The following is a 23,909-nucleotide window of genomic DNA, read 5'->3' as shown; positions in this document are numbered from 1 at the left end:
GAGAGAGGGAGACACCAAATTCGAAGCAGGCTGCGTGCTCTGAGCTGTCAGCATAGAGCCTGATGCAGGACTTGAACCCACAAACCGCGAGCTCCTAACCTGAGCTTAAGTTGGGCGCTCAACCGACGTAGCCACCCAGGCGCCCCCCTCTCTCACTTTTCTCTTTCTCCAGTTGCCACGTCTATGCATCTCTCTCTCTGTCTTTCCGCGTTTGGATCCGTGCGAATCTCTCTTATTCTGGGACCCTGTGTCTCCCCAGGCCTCCCGCTCTGTCCTGACGTGTGTCTGTCTGCCCACGTGTCCAGGAGGGGAGGGCAGGTCTGCGGCCGCTTGTCCGTGCCAGGTCCGTGCCCGCCCCCCACCGCCTGCAGCCGTGTCTGGCCCGGCAGAGCCGGGGTGACTCTGATGGCAAGGAGGGACCTGAGACCCCAGCAGGCAGGGGCCCCCCGTCCTGTGTGTCCCCCTCCTCCGGGGCTGGGCGGCCCATCAGGAGGCAGCCGAGCGAGCACTCGCCGAGCAGACAGCCAGCAAGCTTTTGCCTCCGAGTCGGCTCATTCATCTCCGGCAACTGTCAAAATATTAAGCTAACTGGGATGTGATTGTTGCCAATTGCTCCAGAAAATAGCTGGGAGCCCTTAAGATTTTAAAATAGGTGTGTTTAATGCTGCAATTGTCTTTTGATGGTTTTATTAAATGATGGCGGAAGTACAATTAGCATGTTTTGCCTCCTTAGCCCTGCAGTGTTCATTTAGGTCCGGAGGAGGGCCGCTGCGGGTTTCCATGGAAACCAGCTTGTCAGGCCGGCTCTGGCGGAGTCAGACAGGAAATCTTTATTCCCCAAAGCAGGTTGTCAGATTTGCTCTCGGTCAAAGTGCAGTGAAAATAGTTTCCGTGTTATTTGCCTGCGGTTCCCAAGCCCGGGGAGCCTGTGGTCCTGGTGGAGCCGTCGTGTCGGGGCCAGGGACCCCGCCCCCTGGGCACCGCGGGCTCGCCCTCCTCCTACGGGAGCATGGGGCTCCGCGTGGTCCTGACGGCTGTGTTTAGGGGAGGGGGCCTGAGCCCCCCACCCCTTGGGACAGACAGAGCTGACAGGACGGGGCTCCGCTGTCCTCCTCTCGATGCTGCGGATCTTCCCTGTTGAGAAGCTGCATTTTGAAGGCATCCTTGCAAATATTTCCCTGAAATTACTGGGACCCCGGAGGCCTGCCTGGGTCTATACTCAGAGTGGTACCGAGTTGCTGTGTGACCCTAGGTAAATCCCTTGACCTCTCTGGGCTCCAGGTTCCTCCGATACAGGTGAGGGGGAGTGGACTAAGTGCTTCTGGTCTTTTCTGGCCCAGGGTTCTCAGCCCAGTCAGGCCTCTCTGATAGCCCCTATTTCCTATCATTCAGCCCAGAGCGGGAGTCAGGGGCCCACTGCCGTCTCTCAGCACTCTACTCTGAAGCTTCTGGATGGGAGCTGAGTTGGCAGTGAATCCAAGCGTCAGGTGTGAAGCCATCCACCTTGAAGGACGGGCCTCCCTCCGCTGGCCATGCACCTGTGCTGAGGTCTGCGGCCTGGCCAGGCCCCCCACCCCCGGGCTGCCTGCATGTGCTGTGGCTCTGTGACTCCCTGAGCCTCACACCCACGTGCCACTGTCCTTCTGGCCCCCATGTGGCGCGAGCTCTTCTCAGCGCTGCTCAGGCAGGTGGACGTGCCCCGAGGAGCACTGTGGCACGAAGCTTCTCCGCAGAGCGTGCTTGACTGGAAGTTCAGGGTCTGCTGGACCTGTTTGCCGGAACTCTAGCTCAGCCTGGGCTTTGTCCCCTGGCTTTGTCCCCTCTTCTCTGGGAGGTGGCCGAGTGAGGGCCCCACCCGACGCTGCTCAGGCTTCTGGGCGTGTTGGGGACCAAACTTCCCTTCCGTCAAGTGCCCGCAAGGAGGCAGTGGCTGCCCGTGGAGCCCTCTGTGTTGGCAGATGCTGGCAGGCTGGGCCCCCCAGGCTGAAGGTATGTGATCTGAAGCTTCCGGCATCTTCCAGAGGGGCAGCATTGTGGTGGCAGTGGCCGGGGCTCCCTGTGCTCCAGGCCCACGCTCTCACCTTGTGGCTAAATGAGGCCTTGAGCAGGTGTGCGTGGCTCAGGCGGTTGGGCGTCTGACTTCAGCTCAGGTCACGATCGTGTAGTTCGTGGGTTCGAGCCCCGCATCAGGCTCTGTGCTAACAGCTCGGAGCCTGGAGCTGCTTCAGATTCTGTGTCTCCCTCTCTTTCAGCCTCTCGCCCGCGTGTGCTCCTTCTCTCTCAAAAATAAATAAAGACATTTAAAAAATTTCAAAAAGGCCTCGGGGATGGGGGGCCAGAGAGGTGTGTTTCAGCCCCTCCCGCCCTGTGCCCTGCACTCCCTGTGGCCTTCCTGTGTCATCACTCACGTGTTTTTCCCTGAAGGTACTAAAAAGCTGACCAACAAGGCCACCCTGTGGTACGTGCCCCTGTTATTGAAGAACGTGGACAAGGTCCTGGAGGTGCCCCCAGTCGTGGTAAGGAGACCACCTCGCCACTTCTCTCTGGGGGCAGATGGTGGAGGCCTGGTCACCGGCTACATAGACGTCTCAGGAGACCAGCAGCAGGGGCGGGGTGCCCGGCTGACCAGCAAGAGATGGCGGTGGTGGGGGGTGTCCCTGTCTGGAACGTGTGTGAAGCCTGGCCCCGGGCTGGCGGATGTCCTTCCTGGAGGACCCTTCCCCGTGCCCCCGACCCGGGGAGCGGTGGGGGCAGGCCCGTGTCGGGTGACGGGTCCTTCAGCCTGGGCCAGGACCCCCAGGCTGCCCGGCCCAGGCCAGCCGCTCCCCGCCGTGGTCCCCGAGGAAACGGGCGCTGAGACGTCTCTTTTTCAGCCTCCTCACCTCCACTCGCCCCTGTGGGCGCCTGCCACTGTCCTCACTTCTGTGGTCGTGACTTTGCTGCGACAGAAGTGTCTTTGCGTGGAGGCGGCCCATTGCATTTGGGTTGTTTCTGGGCCCACCGTGGGCACCCTGCGGTGGGCAGGCTTTTGGAGGGTGAACGTTGTGCCCGTGAAGGATTTAGTTCCTTCCCTGGGGTGGCCCCTTGCCTCCCCCTGTGACGCCCAAGGCCCTTCGCGTTTCCAGGACACGCCTGGCATCTCCTCTGTGGACGCCCACAGCACTGGGTCCTCACATCCACGCTGTTCTCACAGGGAGGTGTCCCGGGGCCGCAGCTCGCGTTTTCCTGCCATCCTCACACACAGAGAGCATCTGTAATTTTGAAAGAGAGAGAGCATCAGTGTGCACATGAGCAGGGAGGGTCAGAGACCGGGGGTGGGGGGGGGGGAGACTCCCAAGCAGGCTCTGAACTGACAGCGTGCAGCCGAGCCTCATACCTTGTCTCGATCTCACGAACCATGAGATCATGCGTGACCTGAGCTGAAATCAAGAGTCTGATGCTTTGCCGACCGAGCCCCCCAGGCGCCCCAGAGGACACATTTTTTTTAAATAATGAAACGGGGAACCGGACAGGTGGGGACTGGTGCTTTTGGGTTTTTTTGCTCATAGAGAAGCTGGGTGATCCGGGCCCCAGCCGTCCCCGCCCTGCTCCTGGGGACTCCCTGGTGCAGGCCCTTCCCGCCTCGGGGAGACCTGCTCTGTCTCCCCTGCAGGCCTTCTCACTCCCCGCACCCCTGCAGGGGTAAGGCTGGCCTCCCGCCCTCTGCCCACCAGCTCACTCTCTGACCGCACACCCCGTCTGGGCCCCTGGGGGCAGTCCAGGCCCAGGTGGCACATGTCCCCACGTGGGGACGGCAGGCTGCCGGCCTCTAGCTGCCCTGTAGTCTAGAGTTTTAAAAAGAGCTCTCGGCACAGGGGAGCCCTCTCCCCATTGAACAGGAGGGGCGCTGAGACCTTGGCCTAGGTCAGGGTGGTGGCCAGTCCTTTGGAACCGTGAGACAAGGGAGGCAGTGCTTCCCCCCCCATACAATCGAGGAGAGCGGCTGGACACTCGGGGCCGGGGCGGGGCCCCCCACGGCTCCTACTGGTCATGTCTGTGTGAGTGTCCTGGGGCCGCTGGCACGGAAGCCCCAGGGAGGATCTTCTGCCTCTTCCAGCCTCTGGTGGCTGCGGGCACTCCTTGGCTGGTGGGCCCACCCTTCCGCTCTGCCTCTGCCTTCCCGCCTGGGTGTGTGTGTGCACCCCGGACACGTGGCCCAGCCATGGCACTGGGGACCACTGTGCAGAAGCATTTCCTCACCCCAGCTGGTCACACCCGCGCAGACCCCTGTGCTGTGAGAGGTCACCTGCACCCGTCCCTTGCGGGCAGGAACTTTGACGGGACCCTGTTGGAGCCTAAGCACCGCCCTTCAGTCCAGCCCCGCCCCACCGCCTCTCCCCCTCCTCCCCTGTCTCTCCCCTCCCTGCAGCACTCACTGGGGGGGCTTTAAGACCCAAGAAGCAGGAGTAAGCCTGAGGCACAGCGACTTTTTTTCTCTAGAAATTAACAGGCCTACCTGCCTCTGCCTTCTTCGTTCCCACTAAGCACTTGGCGTTAAATTAGCCAGTTCCGCGTGTAAATACAACATAATTACTTAACTGATTTAATGTTCAGATGCCACAAAATGTAGAAGTCCCCTGCAGGCCGTTTCTGTGGCTTCAGCGCCATCTGATACGTGTTGCGGGGTTGATACTGAAGGAAGATTCCGGGGCTGAGCACATGAGCTTCTGCTTCCTCTGGCTCCTCAGGGGGTGGGGGCTGAGAGCTTTGGGTCTTCAGCCAGCAGGGCTGGGGCTGGCGGTATGCTGGTTCCGGTCCCCCCCACGGGGCCAGGGCAGCTCCTCCCCAGGGAGCACTCACCCCCACATCCCGGAGGGGCCCAGAGCTTTCCTTTCCCCTTTGTTCAGCTGCCTTTGATAAGACAGAAATACCAAGTTTGCCCTTGTAGAGGCGGAAGCGTAGAGTTCTCCAGATGGAAGAAGCCCCCCGGCTCCCAGCTGCAGCCGTTGCTAATATTTACAGGAGCTTTTCTCCCCCGACGGCCGAGGCCCACAGAGAAGCCTTCAGATGATTTGAGATATAGGTCTGCTGTTTTCATTGTCCCGATTGATCCTGGAAAGCTCCGCGTCTCACAGGCGTTTGTGCTTATCCGCTGGTAGCTTGGCCACAAGGCTAATATCCCCCAGAATCTTCCTGTCAGCCTCTGACAGACAGCTGTCACTTATCTGAGAACACACGCATCTCTGTCTGGGAGCGTGTGTATTACACATCTCTCCACGTGTATACACATGTTTCACGGGTATATATGTGATACATATATCGCGTGTATGTCACACTCCCCTCACAGAGACACGTAGATGTCACACACACACACCCCCCTCAGAACACACACTTGTGCATGCTTGTGGGTTTACTGTATGTGCCCGCTTCACTGGAAGGAGCCCGGCCACTGACCGTGTGCGGCGTTAATGAACTCCACCTTCCTCCCCAGGGAACAGGGACCCCAGTATCCCTGTGATGGGAGAAAGAGCCCTGCGGTGGCCAGGGGGGCAGCACGGCCCTGGAGAGACCTGGTGGCCATTGGGGGGTGGACACTTGGGACTTTTTTCAGTGTCCGAATGTGCGCTTGAGCTGACTCCTGCTTCCCATCGGCCGGGCTTGACGAGCCCTTGGGGATGAGGGTGGGCTACCAGCCCATCACCGGGATGCTCTAGTGAGTTTATCCCCGGATTTAAAACCAGCAGGGCAGGGGCACCTGGGTGGCTTGTCGGTTAAGCATCCGACTTTGGCTCAGGTCATGATCAGGTTCGTGGGTTTGAGCCCCGCATCGGGCTCTGTGCTGACAGCTCAGAGCCTGGAGCCTGCTTGGGATTCTGTGTCTCCCTCCCCTGCTCACGCTTTGTCTGTCTTTCTTTCTCAAAAATAAATGTTAAAAAAAATTTATTTAAAGCCAGCAAGGCAACAGTTGTGAGGGGGCCCTGCCTTTGTGGCTCAGGTTCAAATGGGGCCCCATCAGGCCCCACGTGGCTGCACACAGCAAGGATTTATTAGGCCAGGGTGGGGGGAGGGGGTGGCTCTTTCTTTAAAAATCTCTTTAAAAGGCATTTCTTGAGGACAGTTGAGTTCAGCCGTGAATTTTACCCGATAGGCACAGCACAGACTCTGCTCTTAAGGTCTTTTCTCAGGACAGTGGGATGGGAAGCGACGGTTTATTTATGGAGGAAAAGGGTCAATTATCCACTGCAACTTAAACACTCGGGGCTTGTTTCTTTTGAACAAACCACTTGGCTCCTTTCTCAGCCTCCTCTGGATACGGGTTCTCTGAGCCTTGGATAACGGTAATTAAGCCGCAGAATGGTGTTCAGACCCTGTGCGATTTGGAGCAGAGCCACGAGCAGGAAGATCAGGACGTTTAAAACCGGCTTTTGAAAGAAGGTCTAAAATTGCAAGCTGAAATGAATTTGCCTAAATCAGAGAGGCTTCATCAGGGGACAGAGAGGGGAACAAGGGGCCCTGAGCTTAGTGGCTACTCCAGGGCTCAGCCAGAAATGCCACGGCCGAGTGAACAAAGGGGCAGACGTTAGAACCAACCAGAAGAAGATGGCTGGGCCACTGTCAGCACAGACGGCCTGGGCCCTGGGAGCAGGAAGGGAGAGGGCCCCTGGGGGAAGGTGGCCGTCAGAGGGTCCCACGGAGGGGGGGGGGTGTGTGTACCCTGCACTGGGCCAGAGGATGGGGCCCGTGCTGTCACGTCAGAGAAACCCAGCATCTCCCACTATGCCCAAGGAACCCCAATTTTTGTGCCAGTTTTTGTCTGTTTGTGCTTATTCTTAACTTCTTGGGCCCAAACCCCTGTGATCCATTAAGAAAACCCCAGTGGGGCTGTCTTAGCTTTGGGGGGGCGCTCCTTGCAGACATGCAGCCTGTTGAACAGGCTAGGGGTCAGCAGAGCCACGACGTCAAGGGCCCACAGGAAACCTGCTGTCTCCTCACCGTGTTGGGGCTCCCTGGACGCTGTAGCTCTGGGTCCAGGAATGAATCCCAGGAAGGGAAGGCCAGGTGTGAAGTAAGCTACTGATTGGTGGTGTGACGCTGCTTTACAGGGACACGCTGGGGCAGGCTGAACGCGCACTTGTAGGTACCTGGTCTCTTCTGAGTCAGGTTAAATTATTAAGTTCCGCTAAAGCAGTGAGAGGACAAACCATGGCTACTTTGAAACCTCCCACGGGGGCATCAGGGTGGCTCCGTCAGTTGAGTGTCGGAACCTTGGACTCTTGGTTTTGGCTCAGGGCACGATCTCATGGCTGGGAGTTGGAGCCCCGCGCTGGGCTCCCTGCTGACAGCGTGGGCTGCTTGGGATTCTCTGTCCCCCTCGCTCTCTGCCCTCCCCCGCTTGCTCTCTCTCACTTTCTCAAAATAAACATTTTTTTAAAAGTATACAGTTTAAAAAAAGACTTTTCTCGCATGGCATGGTAGAGCTTTCTGTACACACATGGGCGTAAAAACAATTCTAGGAAGCACATGAAACATTTGACTTGGGTGGTCGCTAGGGCATGAGATTTCCACCTTCCCTGTGCTTTGCTGTTTATATTAAACATATATTATTAGAAAAACGGTAGATGGCTTCCAGTTACATAAATGTAGGCCGCCCGAGGAAGCCTTGAGCCCGGCGGCTGAGCCGGGCCTGGCCGGGGAGGCCGATGGGAGGGAGGCCGGGCTCGCGGCCGCCGGCCTGACCGCTGTCCGCGCGTCTCGGCAGTATTCCCGGCAGGAGCAGGAAGAAGAAGGCCGGAAGCGGTACGAGGCCCAGAAGCTGGAGCGCATGGAGACCAAGTGGAGGAACGGGGACATCGTCCAGCCCGTCCTGAACCCAGGTGAGGCTGGGGGGGGGGGCGGGGCTCACGCCAGCCGGTGTGGGACGTGGCCAGCTCGGGAACATTCTCCTCTGGAGGCCAGTGCAGCCCCGCTGTCTCCTGCACCAGGCCCCTGTCCGTGCAGCATACAGCCCTCTCCCCAGCAGCACAGTCCGCAGTGAGGGGACGGGAGGGCTCAGGGCAGGTGGGGGGCTTTAGGAAAAGGCCCAAACTCGGCGCCGAGGGGATCCGGACAGAGAAGCTGGAGTGGGCTGAAGGCAGGCCTCCCCGAAGACCTGTCCGTGTCGTGTCGGGACCCTTACTTGCAGAACGGTTTGCAGGTGTAGTCGAGGGAAGGACCTCAGGGTCCTGCGTTACCCAGGTGGGCCCCACGCCCAGTCATCATCAGTGTTCTTTCTTGTTTCTGTTTTTTAGAGAGAGAGTGTGCACGAGGGAGGGGCAGAGGGAGGAAGAGAGAGAATCTTAAGCAGGCTCCATGCTCAGCACGGAGCCCGACATGGGGCTCGATCTCCCAAACTGTGAGATCATGACCTGCGTCAGAGTCAAGAGTTGGATGCTCAACTGACTGAGCCACCCAGGTGCCCCGTGACCAGTGTTCTCATTAGACCGGAAGGGGACACGGTGCCAGGCCGGCAGCAGCAAGGGCGGGGCTGGGGGGAGTGGGGGCGGCACGTGGAGCTGCTTGGGCACTCCCTTCCGTGGGACATTTCCGGCGAGTGCTTGGAGTGGAAGCTGGGGTGAGGGCTGGGGCTTTGAGATCCTGAGGTCAGTCCTGGTTTCCTCCTTTGACTGTCTGGGAAACCGAATATAAATCTCACGTTTTCCAGCTTAAAGTCCCTTTGCGCACGGGGTTATTTTCTGTTCGCTCTGGTGTTTGACGATAAATCTGGCACATGTTTCTCAGAATCTATTACTCTCCAAAGATATTAGCCAGTGGTGGCCTTCTGAATCTCGAGATTTCTTGGTAGATTTTTACAAGCTTTTAGTTTGTACCTCTCTGCGTTCCAGTAAAAATGCATCTTTCTCAGATGACTGGCTTCGGGACTGGCTTTTAAATGCTTCTTAAGGAAGTCATGTGTCCGTTCCTTGGTGTTTTGAACGTTGTCTGCACTTCTGACTCCAGTCTCCTGGTAGAGCTGGCCTCGGCCCAACAAGGCTCCCAGTGCCCGGAGCAGGACAGGCTCCCCGGGCCCGGCCACCGCCTCCCGCGTGGCTCTGTACAGGCTGCGTTTGGTGCTGTTCTTGACCCAGCAGGTCAGGAGCTCCGCGGGAAGGGCCGAGCGTGTGTTTAGCCCTGGGGATCTTTCCAGCACTCGAGCCCCTTCCTGTGGGAGGACCCCCCGCCGCCCTACATATCTGCGGCTATCTGTCACTGTTGAGAGCAGAACCAGATTTCAGCCGGCTGTTGCCTAGCAACCGCCTCGCGGGGCTGACCTCATCCTTGAGATGCCTTTTCAGAGAGTCTGGGAGTTCTTTAAAACCCAGCTTTTCTTCTTACTGTTTTCTCCATCTGACGAGAGAAAATACAATTACCTTGAACTCGTCGGTCCAGGGCCATCAGATGTCCAGCTTTGACCATGTAGGGACTGTTTGGCCATCTGGAGCCTTTGCGGGGGGACTGTCAGGTTTATGACACAGTCAGCCTGCCTCCGGTTGTTGGCCTAGGCCCAGGCTCTCTTCCCTGTGGCTAGCCTGTGACCGGCCACCCCAGTGGGCACATCGTCTCCGAGCCGTCCATGAGAGTGCGGGTGCCTGTCGCGGGCCTTCCTGGACCTCACCAGGCCCCACCACCCTGCACCCACGAGCACTTGCTCTGGGGAGGGAGCGAGGTGTGGGGAGGCAGGGGCCAGGCAGCGAGGGAAAGATCGCCTAGAGTCAGACCGCCCCAGTCTGAATCCCGCCTCTGCCTCATGGGAGCTTAGTCTCTCTGGGCCTCTGTTTCCTTGGCTGGAGACACAATCGAGGGGAATTTGTGTTTGTTTATGACCGTCTTGATCCTCTCCTGTCGCTGCCTTGGGGACCTCCCTCAGGTTCTGGATGTCATCGTAAATTGAGGTTCAAACATTAGGTTCTGTATCAGCCAAAGTCAGGGTAGCTGCTGAACCTGAAAGTCCTAGTGCCTGACTTACTAGAGGTTTATTTCCTGTAAAGTCCAAACAGGGTGTTCTAATTAGGGGGTGTCCTGCAGATGGTGTGGACTCCGTCTTGGGGCTCTGCATCTTCAACAGGTAGCTTCTGGGGTTCTCTCAGAAGGGGAGAGAGCAGGGAGGCTCACACATCCGGGGTTTGGACAGGTTGGGCCGGGAAGCAGCAAGGAGCACTTCTGCTCACACCCGTTTGGGCAGGAAGGCAGCCTGCGGAGGGGGCTGTGCGCGGAGAAGGCGAGGAGGAGGGGCTGTCCCATCCCGCCTGCCGGACACCAGGTCCCGTTTCACTCCTCTGCGCGTGTGGGTCACCTCCCCCGGAATCCTGTCCAGCCCCTGCCTGGCGTCAGACAGCAGTGTCTTTGGGGGCCGGGGGGGGCCGGTGAACTAACGATGGACCCCTTGCTCTGGCACTGTCTACACAGAGGCGGGATGGCACATGAGAGATGAGGGGCAGACGCGCCCGCCTGTTCGCAGGGCTGACGTGCTGGCAGGAGGGGAGGGCCTGCGGGAGACCCTGGTGCCGCTCTCGGGGTGGCGGTGGGTCCTCTCTGTCCCTTGCAGCTGTCTGGAAGGGTCTTCCGTGTCCACTGTCCTCCTCAGCCTCGCTGGAGTGGGCCCCTGCTCGTCTGCGATTGGGAACGTCAGAGGTTGTCCCTCCTGAATTTAGTGGTCTCCGGGTCTTTTGACTTCCTGTCAGCTGCTTGTGACAGTCACGCTGAACATCCTTTCCAGGCACGCTTCTCAAGCCTTCTCAGTGGCTTCCTTGACACTGCCTCGTGGGCACATTCGTGGGCTGAGTGGTGCTGGACCGTGTTCTCTGTGCCCCTCAGTCCCCAGAAGCAATAGGCTTTTGCCACCTTTTGATGCCCCAGGTTTCTGGGCTCCATTCAGTCTCAATTCTGCTTCCAAACTGGCTGTGTCTTTCTTGAGCTCATTTCTTTCTTTCCCTTCTCAGAGCAGGGCCGTCCCAACTGTCTTCTGCCGTTTCCCCTGCTGCTGTGCGCCAGACGTGTATCTTCAGGTTGATAGACAGTGCCCTTGACTCTCAAAATAAAGGGTTTCCATTGGGTGGGGCCCCAATCCTGGTGCCCATTTCTGTGTTCATTAAGGCAGCATCAGCAGCAGTAACAGACGGCCCTCGTCTCTGCGGCTCCACCTTGCACTTGGCAGAAGTTTTTTCAGTATGTGTCACTGTGATTCACTGAAGCGCAGGACATGAGGTGATAGCCAAGTTCACGGCCGAAGGAAGCAGGACTGGGGTGTGGCCGGGTGGGTGTGTTGTTTCCCCATCAGAATTGTAGTGCTTTCACTTATTAAAAGCTGCTCAGATCAATTTCTGAGAACAGTAAATTATTAGACACGGCCTAATTGATACTTCTGAACACTATTAGAGAACAGTGGGGGTATCTCTTTGATGAGGTCGTGATGATTATTCAAATTTTTTTAATGTTTATTTATTTTTGACACATAGAGCACGAGCTGGGGAGGGGCAGAGAGAGAGGGAGGCACAGAGCCCGACGTGGGGCTCAAACCCACAGACCGAGAGATCGTGACCTGAGCCGAAGTCTGACACTTAACCGACTGAGCCCCCCAGACGCCCCATTGTGATTGCTATTCAAATGGCTTGTCATTTGAATCAATAGACACCTGAAACTGACAAAGATATTTGTGTGCAGTTTTCCCTGGTTTGATCTTCTAAAGATTTCATCAGTATCCACCTGTAGATCTCTTTGCTGCTCAAAGCAGCTCCTGAGATTGGGCCAGATTTGAGACCGTTGGTTTTCATCTGTGCTACAAGAGTGACTTTCGTGTCTCTTGTGAGTAGGACACGCACGTAGGCAGCGGGGTGTGCCCCTCGGTTCCTGGGGCCTTTCCGCCATCTGCCCGCGTGCTTTGCAGAGGCAGGACCTGAGGGAGACAGTCTTCGAGATCGGTGTGTTGTGGACTGGACGGTGCTGGGGGGAGGGGGGGGTCTCTGACAGGCAAGGAGAGGGTCTTCATCACTGTGCCTTGTGGCTCCTCTGGCTGTCCCCTGGCAGGAAGGGTCCAGCTGTCTGAGCCCCCAAGGCCGGCTGTGGGCGTGTCCCTGGCTGGGTGCGCCCCCACCAGCAGGGACCGTCACATGCACCTCCCATAGCGCAGCAGGGACTGGAGGCACGTCTTTTCCATTTCTGAGTGAAATTAGAGACCCGGGAGGGCAGAATCCCCCCAGGGCCTGGTTGGCCTGCACTCAGGTGGCAGCTGGGAGGGCTCCTCCTCCCTTGAGTTGTTGCCACAGGCCGTCTGCACTGCGTGCAGCCCCCCTGGGCACCAGGGGACACCCGGGGCGCCTTCCCTGGCGCTTTTGATGTTGCCCCCATCCCCCCTCGCTTGGAGTCATCTGTGTTGCCTGTTGGGTGGTTTTGGGTAGTGTCCTTGCCTGCCAGCTCGTGGAGGGGCCCCTTGTGAGGACTGTTTGACCCACATCCAGGCGGGTGGGCTGGATGGCCAGGCCCCCAGCATGTGGCCTCTCTTGTGGGAACCCGCCACTACCCCCAGCAGAGCCCGAGGCAGGAGCTGGGACCTCACACGGGAGCCAGGAAGGAAGGCAGGGCGGAGCAGGGCCAGTTGCGGGCCTAGAGGTGAGAACTGACTGGTCTGAGAACGAGGACCCCCCCCATCCCCCCCGCAAGAGTCTGAGCCACTTCCCAGCTTCCCGAGCCGCCGACGGCCTCTTCCGCCTTCCATGGGGCCTCTGGACGATGGCTCTTCACACAGGTGCTCGGAACTGGAGTCTAACTCACTCTAAGCTGTGAAGCTCGAGGTCAAGTACAAAATGTCGTGAGTTTGGAGTGAAATACTTAACGGTCTCAGTTTACACGGGCTGCAGTTTCCCTGCCCTGTGACCCCTCAGGCCACCCCGTGGTTTGCAGTTCCGTGTGGAGGAGCGTTGCACAGTCTCCGAGGGGACTGCTGGTGCAGGAGACGGCGCGCCGCCAGCCCTTGCCTGCAGGGCGGCGCTCCTGTTTGTGCAGACTCTTCTGTAGGGGACCCCTCCCCATCTGCACTGGGTCCCCGCCATGCAGGGGTCCCGGGGGCCAGCTTCCTCGACAGCTCGGCCTTGCTGGGGCGGGAAGGGTCACCCCTTCTGAGCACCAGCCGTCCAGGCAGGAGACAGATGAGCATCATCCCTGCCCAGAAGGCTCTGGAAGGTGGGAGCGGCGGCTGGGTTACCCGCACCTGCTAGAGGAGACAGTGTGTCGGTGTAATAACCGCCTGCTGGGGACAGGGTTTTGTTGCTCTGTTTTTTGTTTAAGCGCAGCCTCCGGCCTCTTGCAGATATTTCGGAGGCCTCATCAAGGAGGGAGGGATGCCCAGGGAGTTGGCGAGCTGGGGCGCTGACTGGCAGGGAGAGGCTGGCATGCCTCTGGGTGCCGAGGCTCCTGGGCGAGTCAGAGCCTGGGGGCCTGGCGGGAGGCCGAGTCTGCGGTGTGTCCCTCACGTTCCCGTTTCCACCTCGCCCGTTGTGTTCCGCGAACTGTAAACGTACACATTTGCGACGTCGCGTAATCAGTTTCTGAGACATTGTCCATGATCATTTACAAAATTGGGAGTCCGAGCCCGACGGAAGACCGCCCTGACGGAGGGAGCCCACAGCCCTGGGAGCGTGTAGCCGCGAGGTGTCTCCCGGCTGCCTGTGGCTTGGGAGAGGGCCTTGCTGGGGACGCGGGTGTCCCCAGGGAGTGACATCAAGTCCCACCAACAGAGTGGCTGGTCACCCCTCGAAAGCCTTTCTCTTCCCCGGACGGAGCACGTTGAGACATCAGCTCGAGCTGTCCGCGTGGCGTAGTGCTCTGCGCTCCGCGCTCCGTGCTCCGTCGCGGGCCGCGATCTGTCCCGAAGCCTAATCTCTCTCCTTTGCAATTGCAGAGCCGAACACGGTCAGCTACAGCCAGTCGAGCTTGATCCACCTGGTGGGGCCTTCCGACTGCACCCTGCACGGCTTCGTGCACGGAGGTAAGAACACCGCGGCGCCGTTCGCGCCTTCCCGCTGACCCCCCAGGAGCCCGGCTGCCATCTGATCTAGTTTAGGCTCTTGTGTTTAATGAAGTAGAAGTTTAAACTTTTAAGAGGCTGCATAATAAATTACCGAAATACAGTCGGTGCCTCTTTTTAAAATTGGAAATGAGAGTCAGATGGATGGCTGTCCTGATGGAGGGTCACACACAATGCCGGGACCGTGTCACCGTTAGCTGTTTAGTTGGGGACAGTGGTGTCCCCAGTGAGTAGTGACAGTGTCACCGACTGTTAGTCACCACTCTGTTAGTCACCACTAACAGAGAGTGGCTACTTTAATGTGGTTTTGCCGCTGATGTTTTTATTTATTTCTTCCTTTGGTCAGATTCCACCTTAAATAACACAGGCCTTAAAGTTCCTGGCTCAGGAAGTACAGTGGGTCACAGGGAGGACTTAGCTCCAGGTTCAATTACACCCTAATAGAGTCTAATTGCTTTTGTGATTTGCAGAAAATAGTAAATATACAGGCACTGGCACAGTGCCATTCATTTATGCTCCCTGGAGTACCAGCTCTTCTTTTTTTCTCCTTAGAAAACTCCTATTCATCCTTCAAAGGCCAGCTCAAATGGTACCACTCTGTGCAGGGTTACATTGGTATTTCCACCAGGGGAGGCCTCAGGAGCAAGTCTCGATCTTACTGTCTATGTGGTCTCCAGGGCCCCACACAGAGTCACAGAGCTGCTTTATAGGGGCTCATTCCGTGATCAAGAGGCACAGATCACTTCCAGGCTGAGAAGCGTAGGATAGTGGGCCATGGGATTGGAGATGTATTTTTAAAGTTTGTTTCTTCTTTTTTCTTTTTTTTAGCTAATCTGCTTTTAGGTATATATATATATACATATACATATATATATATATATTTTTTTTTAATTTCCTGATTGTTTTCCTCTCTCAACTAAATGCTGGTGGCAGCGCCCCTAGATGTGATTAACTTAGATCTTACCCAACGGAAGCCGTGCTTCAAACCAGCAGTACCTCCCGGGCGCGTGCGTGCGGTGGCAGGCAGGGCACCTCCGTGCCCTGAGGACAGTGCGGCCTCATGGGCTGTCTTGAACCCTCTTCTTAACCAGCCCTTGCCGCCCTCCTGGAAGTGGGGGGCAGCCCCTCTTCCAAGCCCCGCCCCTCGGAGCCCAGGCTCCCGTAACTGCTGAGAATTGCCTTTCAGCCTCACTGAGCTCCGTCCCGCCTGGAATTGGTGGAACTCTGTGCTAGAATTTTGGCTTATCTCGTCCACATGTTGGAAGTTCGGGAAAGATGGCGTTTCTTCCATTTGCTGTCTCCCCGTTGAAGAGCCCGGGCTCTGCCTTCCCGTGCAGGAGGGTGCGAGTGAGGGAGCTGTCGGAAATCTGGACTCCCATGTGTGTCACGTTCATCCACGCGCCCTGGGCTGCTGCGTCCATTCAGTACAGGCACGGTTTTATAAGAAGGGCATTTAAGGCCTGTTTACGATGGCTTTACAGTACTTGATGCCTATTTTAGTAGGGGGTTTGTGCCCACAAGTTAAAAAAAAAACACACCTAACATTTTTATCAAACGTACTCTCTAAACAGCGTCTAGTAACTCACCAGGGGCAAATGAACAAGGTAAACACTGTGCTGGAAACACGCGCGAGAGATGTGGGACTTGATGGCGTTTTCCTACAGAGGGAACGCTGTCGATACAATGGTGTCAAAACCCCTGGGAATCCAAGCCCCTCTGACCTGTAATTCACTGGGTGCCAAACGCAGGAGAAGCTCATTTGCGGAGATGGGTGCCAATTTGGCTTTTATTCAGTCATCCTCTACTGAGGACGTGTCTTTGAAAAGCCATTCCCTCGCGCCATTTTCTGTGATTTTCACACCCGGATGGTCTTGATCTTGTGGACCCGCTCCTGTCCCACCGCTCACAAACACATGGCGCAGACGCTGACCACTGGCCATGCTAAAACTGGTGGGGCGGGGGGGACGGCCCCAGATGGACTGCAGGACTCTAGCCAGATGCCCGGTCTTGCGTCCTGTCCTGGGTGCGTGGACAGGCCCTCTGGGGACTCACCGAGGGAAGCAGGAGCAGCAGGGAGCCGGCGGGAGGGCGCAGAGGGTGCTGGGAAGGAGCGCGTCTGCATCCTGTGGTTCTGCCGTCGGGGCCTCCGCACAAGCGCCGGCCTGGGGTTTGGCCTCTGCCTTCCCTGAGCCCTGGGTGGGCCCATGCAGGTCCTCTCTGGCCTCCCCACCGCTTCCCCTCGCCCGCTGTTGGTTGTGGCCCCTGAAGGGGTGACTTGCCAGGAATCTGGGGCAGGGGTTAAGTTCATGCCACAGTGAGGACCTTTTCATAAACTCACCTGACACCCATCCTTGCTGAAAACACTCCGTAAGAATAGGAATGGATGGGGGCGCCCGGGTGGCTTAGTCGGTTACGCGTCCGACTTTTGCTCAGGTCATGATCTCACGGTTCGTGGGTTCGAGCCCCACATTGGGCTCTGTGCTGACTGCCAGCTCGGAGCCTGGAGCCTGTTTCACAGTCTGTGACTCCCTCTCTCTCTGACCCTCCCCTGCTCACGATGTCTCTCTCTCTCTCTCTCCTAGAAAGAAATAAAACATTAAAAAAAAATTAAAAAAAAAAAAGAATAGGAATGGATGGTACTCCCTGAACAGGATAAAACGTAGGTATCTGAGCTCTCACGTGAGCATCTTACTCAGAGGGGCATCTCTGAGGAGCGTCCCCTGAGGTCAGGACTAACGCAAGCGGCCGCCCTCTCACTGCTAATTGACATTACTTTGGAGATTTAGTCACTGAGGGAAACTCAGAGGCACAGGGATCAGCAGAACGGAAGTAAAGCTGTCTGTCTGTCCCTGCGGATGGCGCGGGAACAAACCTGGATGACCCAAGAGATTCCACGACCAAAATAACTCAGATAATTAAAGAAATGAATAAGGTGGCAGCATATAGAATGACTGGCGACAGTAGTAATAGAAAAAGTCTGCCTGAAATAGAACTACTTTTCATTGTTTTTGTTTGCAGGTGTGTTTGTTTTCTCCGATGTTTTGGGTCGAATTTTAACTATCATGAAACGTCGATTTCTAGTAATTTGAGGAAATGGTGGGGCTGATTGTGTGTCTGTTTGTTTGGTTTGTCTTTTTAAAGACCTTGTTCTCTTCTTCCCTGTTGGTTCCTGAGATGTTCTCTGCTGCTTTCCTTTTCTGTTTTTTATTTAAATTTATTTTTTAAGTTTATTCGTTATTTTTTAAAATGTTTTATTGATTTCTGAGAGAGAGAGAAACAGACAGCGTGAGCAAGGGAGGGTCAGAGAGAAGGGGAGACACAGAATCCAAAACAGGCTCCAGGCTCTGAGCTGTCAGCACGGAGCCCAACACAGGGCTCGATCCCACAAACTGTGAGGTCATGACCTGAGCCGAAGTCAGACTTTTAACAACTGAGCCACCCACGCCCACTACCCCCCTTTTCTTATGGAACTTTTTCTTCTTTTAAGTTTATTTGTTTATTTGGTGAGAGAGCTCATGCATGGAGGGAGAGAATCCCAAGCAGCAAGCAGGCTTCATCCCGTTAATGTAGACCTGGGCTTGGGGCTCCATCTCATGAACCGTGAGGTCATGACCTGAGCCCAAATCAAGAATCTTAACGGACTGAGCCCCCCAGGTGCCCCTGCTTCTTCCTTCCTCTGGGCTGTTCCCTGCCCAGCCCTCTGTGAGCCGTTCCACGCGGGCTTCCTCACCGGGGAGGGGTGTCTGTGCTCACCACCAGCCTGACCATGACGATCGTGGGGGGCTCCCTGCGGGGAGGCCGGCGTCCCACTCAGCGCAGACGGGGGTGTCCTCCACGCAAATTCTGCACTTCTAAACTTTTGGTGGCCTTGGATTTTTTTCTTCGGCACTTTTTAAAAGTTTTAGATTAATGATTTTCAACCCAGATGTTCTGTGGAAGGGGTCCAAAATGGCTTTAAACAAAGCACAGCCGCCCCTGCCCTCGCCAGCTACTCCGGCTGTGCTTCCGGTGTGTCTGTGGCTCGGTCTCCCCTGTGCCTCTCAGACTCTGCCGGCGTGAGTACCGCCGGGGCCGAGCCAGGCAGAGCGCCGTGACTGCGTTGCTGTGTGGCTCTGGCACCACGGTCCCGCCTCGTCACCTCATCTTCCACCCACTTCGAACCCCCAGCTCAGTCCCTCCCAGCCTCTGTCCCTCTGTAAAATGCTTCTCAGTACCGTGTTGCCTGCCGGGCAATCAGTCATTCAGTATATGTTTCCATGGAGAGAGCGCTCCCCCCCCCACCCGACGAGCCGCCTGCCTGGTCCCTGCACCTGCCTGCATGGCTCTCCTGGGCTCGGTGCTCAGACTCCTAGAGCTTCTAGTTTCCTCTTGGCTGGTTTAGGCCGAGCACGTCCCCCAGTGGCTTCCTGTGAAAGGTGTATATCAGACGGATTAAAGTCCAGCTGCTGGGGGGGCTCCCAGGAGCCTGCACCCAGCACTCACGTCCGCTGGTGGGTGTAGCTGGCCAGACGCGTCTGTCAAACACTGGAGTTGCTATAGAAGAAAGGGGGACAGTCCCTGTGGGGCTCAGAAGTAGTTTATCTGCACTTTGCATGTTTCCTGGCTGGGACTGGCATTCTCTCCCCAGGACTCGGAGGCATTGGAGCATCACCCTACGGCTTCTGAGGTTCCTGTTCAGAAATCCAGCGAGTCTGGCCACACCTCTGCCTGTCCCCTTACCTGGTCCCCACTGCTCAGCCCAGCCTCTGCCCAGGGCCCTTCACCATCTTCCTGCCGGCTGCTCTCCTGAATGACAAATTGTGTGGGTGTGATGTCACCCACTCCCCCCTGCCATGCCTAACAAACCCGCCCTCCGCAGCCACTGCTCTGGATGGCTGTGCCCCTCCCCCCGCCGGGTCCTGAACCCCTCAAGCACCCATTGGTCTGGGGACCTCGGTGGGGAGCCTGCTGCCCCTGAGATGAGTCCCTGCTGCTTGTGGTTGGAATCAGATTCCTGCAGCTCTGGCCCCGCCCCTGCCAGCACAGCCTTTGCGGAGCTGTCAGGGTCGGCCATCTTTCTAAGACCTTCTCTACCTCAGGATGCCTTCCTCTGGAGCTGTCTCCCCTCCCCCCACCTCCTTTCCTGTAGAGTCAGCCCTCTGTTTGGGCTTTGGACCCGCTTCTTGCCCACGTCTGGGGTTTTGCCCCATTGACCAGCTCCTCCTTCCCACAGTGTCGGTCTGTCCACTTTCCCGAGAGGCTGTGGACTGTGGTCTCGCCCTTGCTGCGCTGCGATCACCAGGGCACTCAAAATGCAGGTGCCGAGGCCCCACCAGTAGGACGGGATGCCGTGGGGAGGCCCGGGCGTGGCAGTTCCTGGAGCTGCCCCGTGATTCTGTTGGTCGGGACGGCCTGGGGGAGAGGACACAGCCGGAAACAGTGAAGCTTGCTGGGATCCAGCCCAGAGCAGGTTTCCTGCCTTTGAAAACCGTTCCCGGCTCTGAAATCTTGTTGTCTGCCCAGGCACCCTTACGGCAGCCGCCCAGCACCCTCCTTCATGCTACCTCCTGAGAAGCCGGAAGAGGGAGAACACTGTTCCTACGGCTAATCATTGTTGCCCTCTTTTTTTCTTTGGAGTTTATTTATTTATTTTGAGAGGGAGAGAGAGAATCCCAGGCAGGCTCCGCGCTGTCAGCGCGGAGCCGGACATGGGGCTTGAACTCACGAACCACGAGATCACGACCTGAGGCGAGCACAAGAGTCAGACATTTAACCGACGGAGCCCCCAGGCGCCCCTGTTGACCTCTTATTTACCCCCTGGAAGACCCCAAAGCTGGAGAGGAAGGGAGCTTACAGACTCTCCATAAAGGAGGGGTGTTCTAAGCTATTAGCAGCTTTTCTCTGTTAGAATCACAGGCAGGAAGTTAAACTGCGTACGGAGCTCCAATGTCCTTAGGTCACACTGCCAGGTCGGGCCCCAGGTGGCAGGCTGGTGTCTTTCCCACTCGTAGGACAGGCCTGTGTGCAGGCCACGTCCTGTGGGGGAGCCGGGCCCGTCTGCCTGACCCTCCCCGGCACTTGCTTTTGAGCGTGGGGTGGTCCCAGACCGCAATGATTCTGCCTCTTCAGCGTCAGCCACGCCTGCACTGGACCCAGCCCGGGTCTCAGAGCAGTGAAGGCACGCGGCGCACGGGGAGTGGGGGCGCCGATCGGCTCCGGGAGTGAACGCTGCCGTTTCAGAAAAGAAGGGGCCAGAGTGCGAGGCTTTCAGTCCCGTGCTGTTGTGAGTCTGCAAGTGAGTGTACCGGTGGGGCCCCTGCCCTTAGCTCCCAAGCCCTGTGGCCGTCTAGGGGGACATGCTGGCTGTGCTGGGGCCCAATTTCTAGGGTGACCTTGCGGACCTGACAGGGCTCCCAGCTCTGCCGTTCACTTGCTTTGGAAAAAGAATAACGGGGTTGTGATTGTCACAAAACCTTTGTCGTCAGAGTCGCTGATATTCCACTTGTCACAGTGGCCTCCATGTCCTCAGGCCAGCTGGAGGCCGGTCCTCTCTTTCCTGGCAGAGAGGTGCCCCTGGCCCACCTGCACCCCATGCCTCCGCTCCCCCTCTCCACGTGGTGTGTCGGCGAGCCGCTTACGCTCCGTCCCTCCTGTCTCTCGTCATCCTCTCTGGACCTGCTCCCCGCACCCCCTCCCGTTGAGGAGCCCCCTGGCCTGCCAGAGCCAAAGCCTGAGGGCCGGTCTTGGCGCTCCCAGCTCATCCAGCCCCTCTCAACCTCCCTCCCAGACGCCTTCCCTCCCCTCCCCGCACCCTGCGCACCTCCCTCTGGGAATCCCTCTGGGACTCAGCTGGCCTCACGCTGCCCTAGGCCTGCGGGTTTATAGCTGCAGCCACCCCTCTCCTCTGGCATCACACTGAGTCCCCAGGACCTCCCCCGGGATGGCTGAGGGCCCCCCCACCCCCGGTCTCCCGGTGTCCCCCTGCAGTGGCGGCCGGGCCAGAATTCCCGCGATCTCCCAGGCCCAGGCTCTCTCGCAGGGTCTCCGCCTCATCTCTCAGCCTGTCCTTTGGGCTCCACCTTCAGAACATACCAGAGTGTGAGCTCTCACCTCCTCCACCGGCTCCGCCTGCTCCCCATTTCCAGGGAAATGGCCTCTCGCCTGGTCTCCCGACTTCCCTGAACCCCTTCTTTTCTCAGTGCTGCAGCCTCGCCGGTCCTGTTAGACCCGAGTGCGGTCGGGCCGGGCCCTCTGCAGACCCTGTGGTGGCTCCATCTCACTCCCAGGAGACGCCACGTCTTTGTATTCGTGCTGCTTCTGTCCTCATGGGGCCTCCAGGAGGGCCCTCCCTGTGCCTCCCTGGCCCCCTTATCCACCCTCCTGCCTTGCTGCCCCGCCCCTCACAGCCCCAGGACACCTGGGCCCCTTCCCCCCCAACTCCCTCTGCACCCCCCCACCCTGTGTAAGGTAGGCCCCACCCCCCACCTGCTGTCTGTTCACACACACTCACCACCCCTTCTGGAGCGCAGGCTCACAGGGTGGGGACTTGGCGTGACCTCTTCACGGCTGAGAGCAGGACCTGGGGCAGAGCAGACCTGCAAGGCGCAGAACGAACTGGAAACAACGAAGGGGCCCCGTGCGGGAAGGAGGGCTGCAGCACGGAGGTAGAGGCGGCCGCACAGGAGGGCGTGGGAGGGGGTGAGAGGCCCAGGGTCGCTGCAGAGCACGACGCAGATGCCGCCACCCAAAGCGTCAGGAGACGGCACTCGTACCTGCCACATGTACATCTGGCACCCAAGAGGCCATGCGTGGCTACCGGGGGTCCCAAGGCTGGGGGACCGCACGGCTTAGCTGGGACCTTCGGGAGAAGGCAGCGGGAGGGAGGCGGGGTGCACCGGCGGGGGAAGCAGGTGGCCCCAGCAGAGGACGTCTGGGAGACAGCGTGCAGGAGAAGGCCTCCCGCCCAGATGCTCTTATTTGCTTGGTTTCCGCACGGCGGTTGGGAAATAGCAGTGTTTGCACCTGTGGGAGGAATTGATTTCACTGCAAAATCCAGAATAAGGCACAGATGCTCCTTTCCAGTCTTGTGGCCTCATTTAACTGGAGCCCCTGCTGCGTGGTAGACGGTGCGTGGAGCCCTTGGCTGGGGAGGAGGGAGAAGACGGGAGTGAGGCACGTTTCTGACCTCTGGGGACCTGGCCTCCTGGGGACCCGAGGTGAGCACGCACATGCTGCTTTGGGGTCTCGTTTCATCACCATGCGGCCAACACTTGCGCCGGCGCTGGCTGCCTTCCTCCCCGTTCTCACTTTCTAAGAATCTTTGTTCTTGCAAAAGGCGTTCTCTGCAGCCCTGGGGAGCAGCTTCGTGTCCAGTAAGGCATCCCTGGGAAGTGGGGCAGGAGACCCCAGGGCTGGGACCCCAGGTGCTGCCCCCGCCCTCCAGAGCTGGCGGTGGTAAGGACCCCGCTGACGCCTGTCCCGGGAACGGGCCTACTTCAGCCCGGGAGACGCGTGTGGCTGACTGGCACACGTGTCTCTTCTTCCGCAAATGTGGAGCGTTTTGCTTGAGAAACCTGGACAGCCGTACAGCGCAGAATGGTCCCTCTGCCAGGGCCCTGGGATCTTTGTCTTCGGTGCCAGATTAATGAGCTTTCGCTTCGTATTTAGCTGCATCGTTAGGGGCACAGATGTCCCCCAACAGTGTCCTTCCTGTTGAGGATCATGGGCGCAGAATCCTTTAATATCCCCCTTCACCCTGACTTGGGTCTTTGCTTTGAGGAAGCTGGTGCTTGGCCTTAAGAGACGCGACCTTGCCCTGCATGGACCCCAGGGCTCGGCCCGCACTTCCCGAATTGGAGGGCACCGGGGAGGTCTCTGTGCAGGACCGCCACCTCATCCCGTCTCCCTTGGCTGTCAGGGCAGGAGTGCGCCTGCCCTACTTTCCCCACTGCCTTGTTCAGAACAGGGAAGTATCGATCCTCAAACAGCAGTAGGCACATTCGCTTGTGACCTTCTCGAGTTCCCAGACACCAAAGGTGAGGGGTAAAAGCATGGCCGGGCGGCCCTTTCTCCTGGCTCCCTGAGTCCATGATGCTCCCGGGCTGTGCCGGAGCCTCTGCCAGAGTTCCCGCTTTTGACGTTTTGACATCAGAAACTCGTCTTTACTACCCTGTGTGTTACTTGCCAAAAATAATCCTTATTAATTACCTCGTTGAATAGTCCCCTGCTCATGGCCCTGGTTCTCAGAGACGCCCACAGGGACACTGGGAACCCGGGAGAGAGAAGCCAGACCTTCTCAGGAGGCTGTCACTCCACCGGCTCTCAGTATAACCCTTTGCCATTCCTGGGGGGGGGTGGGCTAGTAAAAATAGAATGAACTTACTATTGTTTTCTTAATATAGGAGGCTGGCACCCACGCTCTGTCAGTCGGGATTAAATATAGAAACGGGGGCATCTCAGATCGCCACCCACAGCGTGGGCAGTGGCTCTGAGCGCCGAGCGGCTCATGGCTGCTCTGGGTTTGTAGGCACGCGTGACCCAGCCCGCCGGTCGGGCCCGGGAAAATAAATTTAAGCCTCTATTTTTAAGCCAGCCAACACGCTGCTGATACTTGAAAAACCCTTGAGCAAGTTAAATGTTAGATTCAAAAATATCTCCGGCACCCGGTGTTTATCTGTGTGTTGGTGGCCATGCAGGTCGCGTTTTCTGCCTCCCCAGGATTCCTGCGGTGGGTGCAGAGTCCAAGGGCAGTACATGTGCAGTTTTGGGTAACGGGGACAGCCCACGACAGACTGATTTGCCAGAGTGATTGTCCCGTCACCGGGAGCCCCCGTTGTACCCAAGTGGGAAGAGACATTGACAAGGTTTTCCAGTGGGACCCTGGACAGAGGCACTT

The 23,909-nt window shown here is 57.8% G+C and overlaps 1 protein-coding gene across 3 annotated transcripts in view; it reads left to right on the top strand.

The window, feature by feature from the left end:
• Nucleotides 1–23,909, top strand: part of ACOT7 (acyl-CoA thioesterase 7) — a 100,039-nt gene that overhangs the window by 43,629 nt on the left and 32,501 nt on the right. For all 3 annotated transcript variants that reach the window (XM_039253275.1, XM_039253273.1, XM_039253274.1), the window contains exons 4-6: nt 2,425–2,516; nt 7,739–7,853; nt 13,910–13,996. In XM_039253275.1, the coding sequence (XP_039109206.1) occupies nt 2,425–2,516; nt 7,739–7,853; nt 13,910–13,996 (294 nt within the window). The remainder of the gene's footprint in view (nt 1–2,424; nt 2,517–7,738; nt 7,854–13,909; nt 13,997–23,909) is intronic.

This window comes from Hyaena hyaena, unplaced genomic scaffold (genome assembly GCF_003009895.1).
Source record: "Hyaena hyaena isolate Hyena2069 unplaced genomic scaffold, ASM300989v1 scaffold_443, whole genome shotgun sequence".
Taxonomy (NCBI): Eukaryota; Metazoa; Chordata; class Mammalia; order Carnivora; family Hyaenidae; genus Hyaena; species Hyaena hyaena.
Note: the sequence above shows the minus strand (reverse complement) of the source record. Positions and strands in the feature narration are given on the sequence as shown.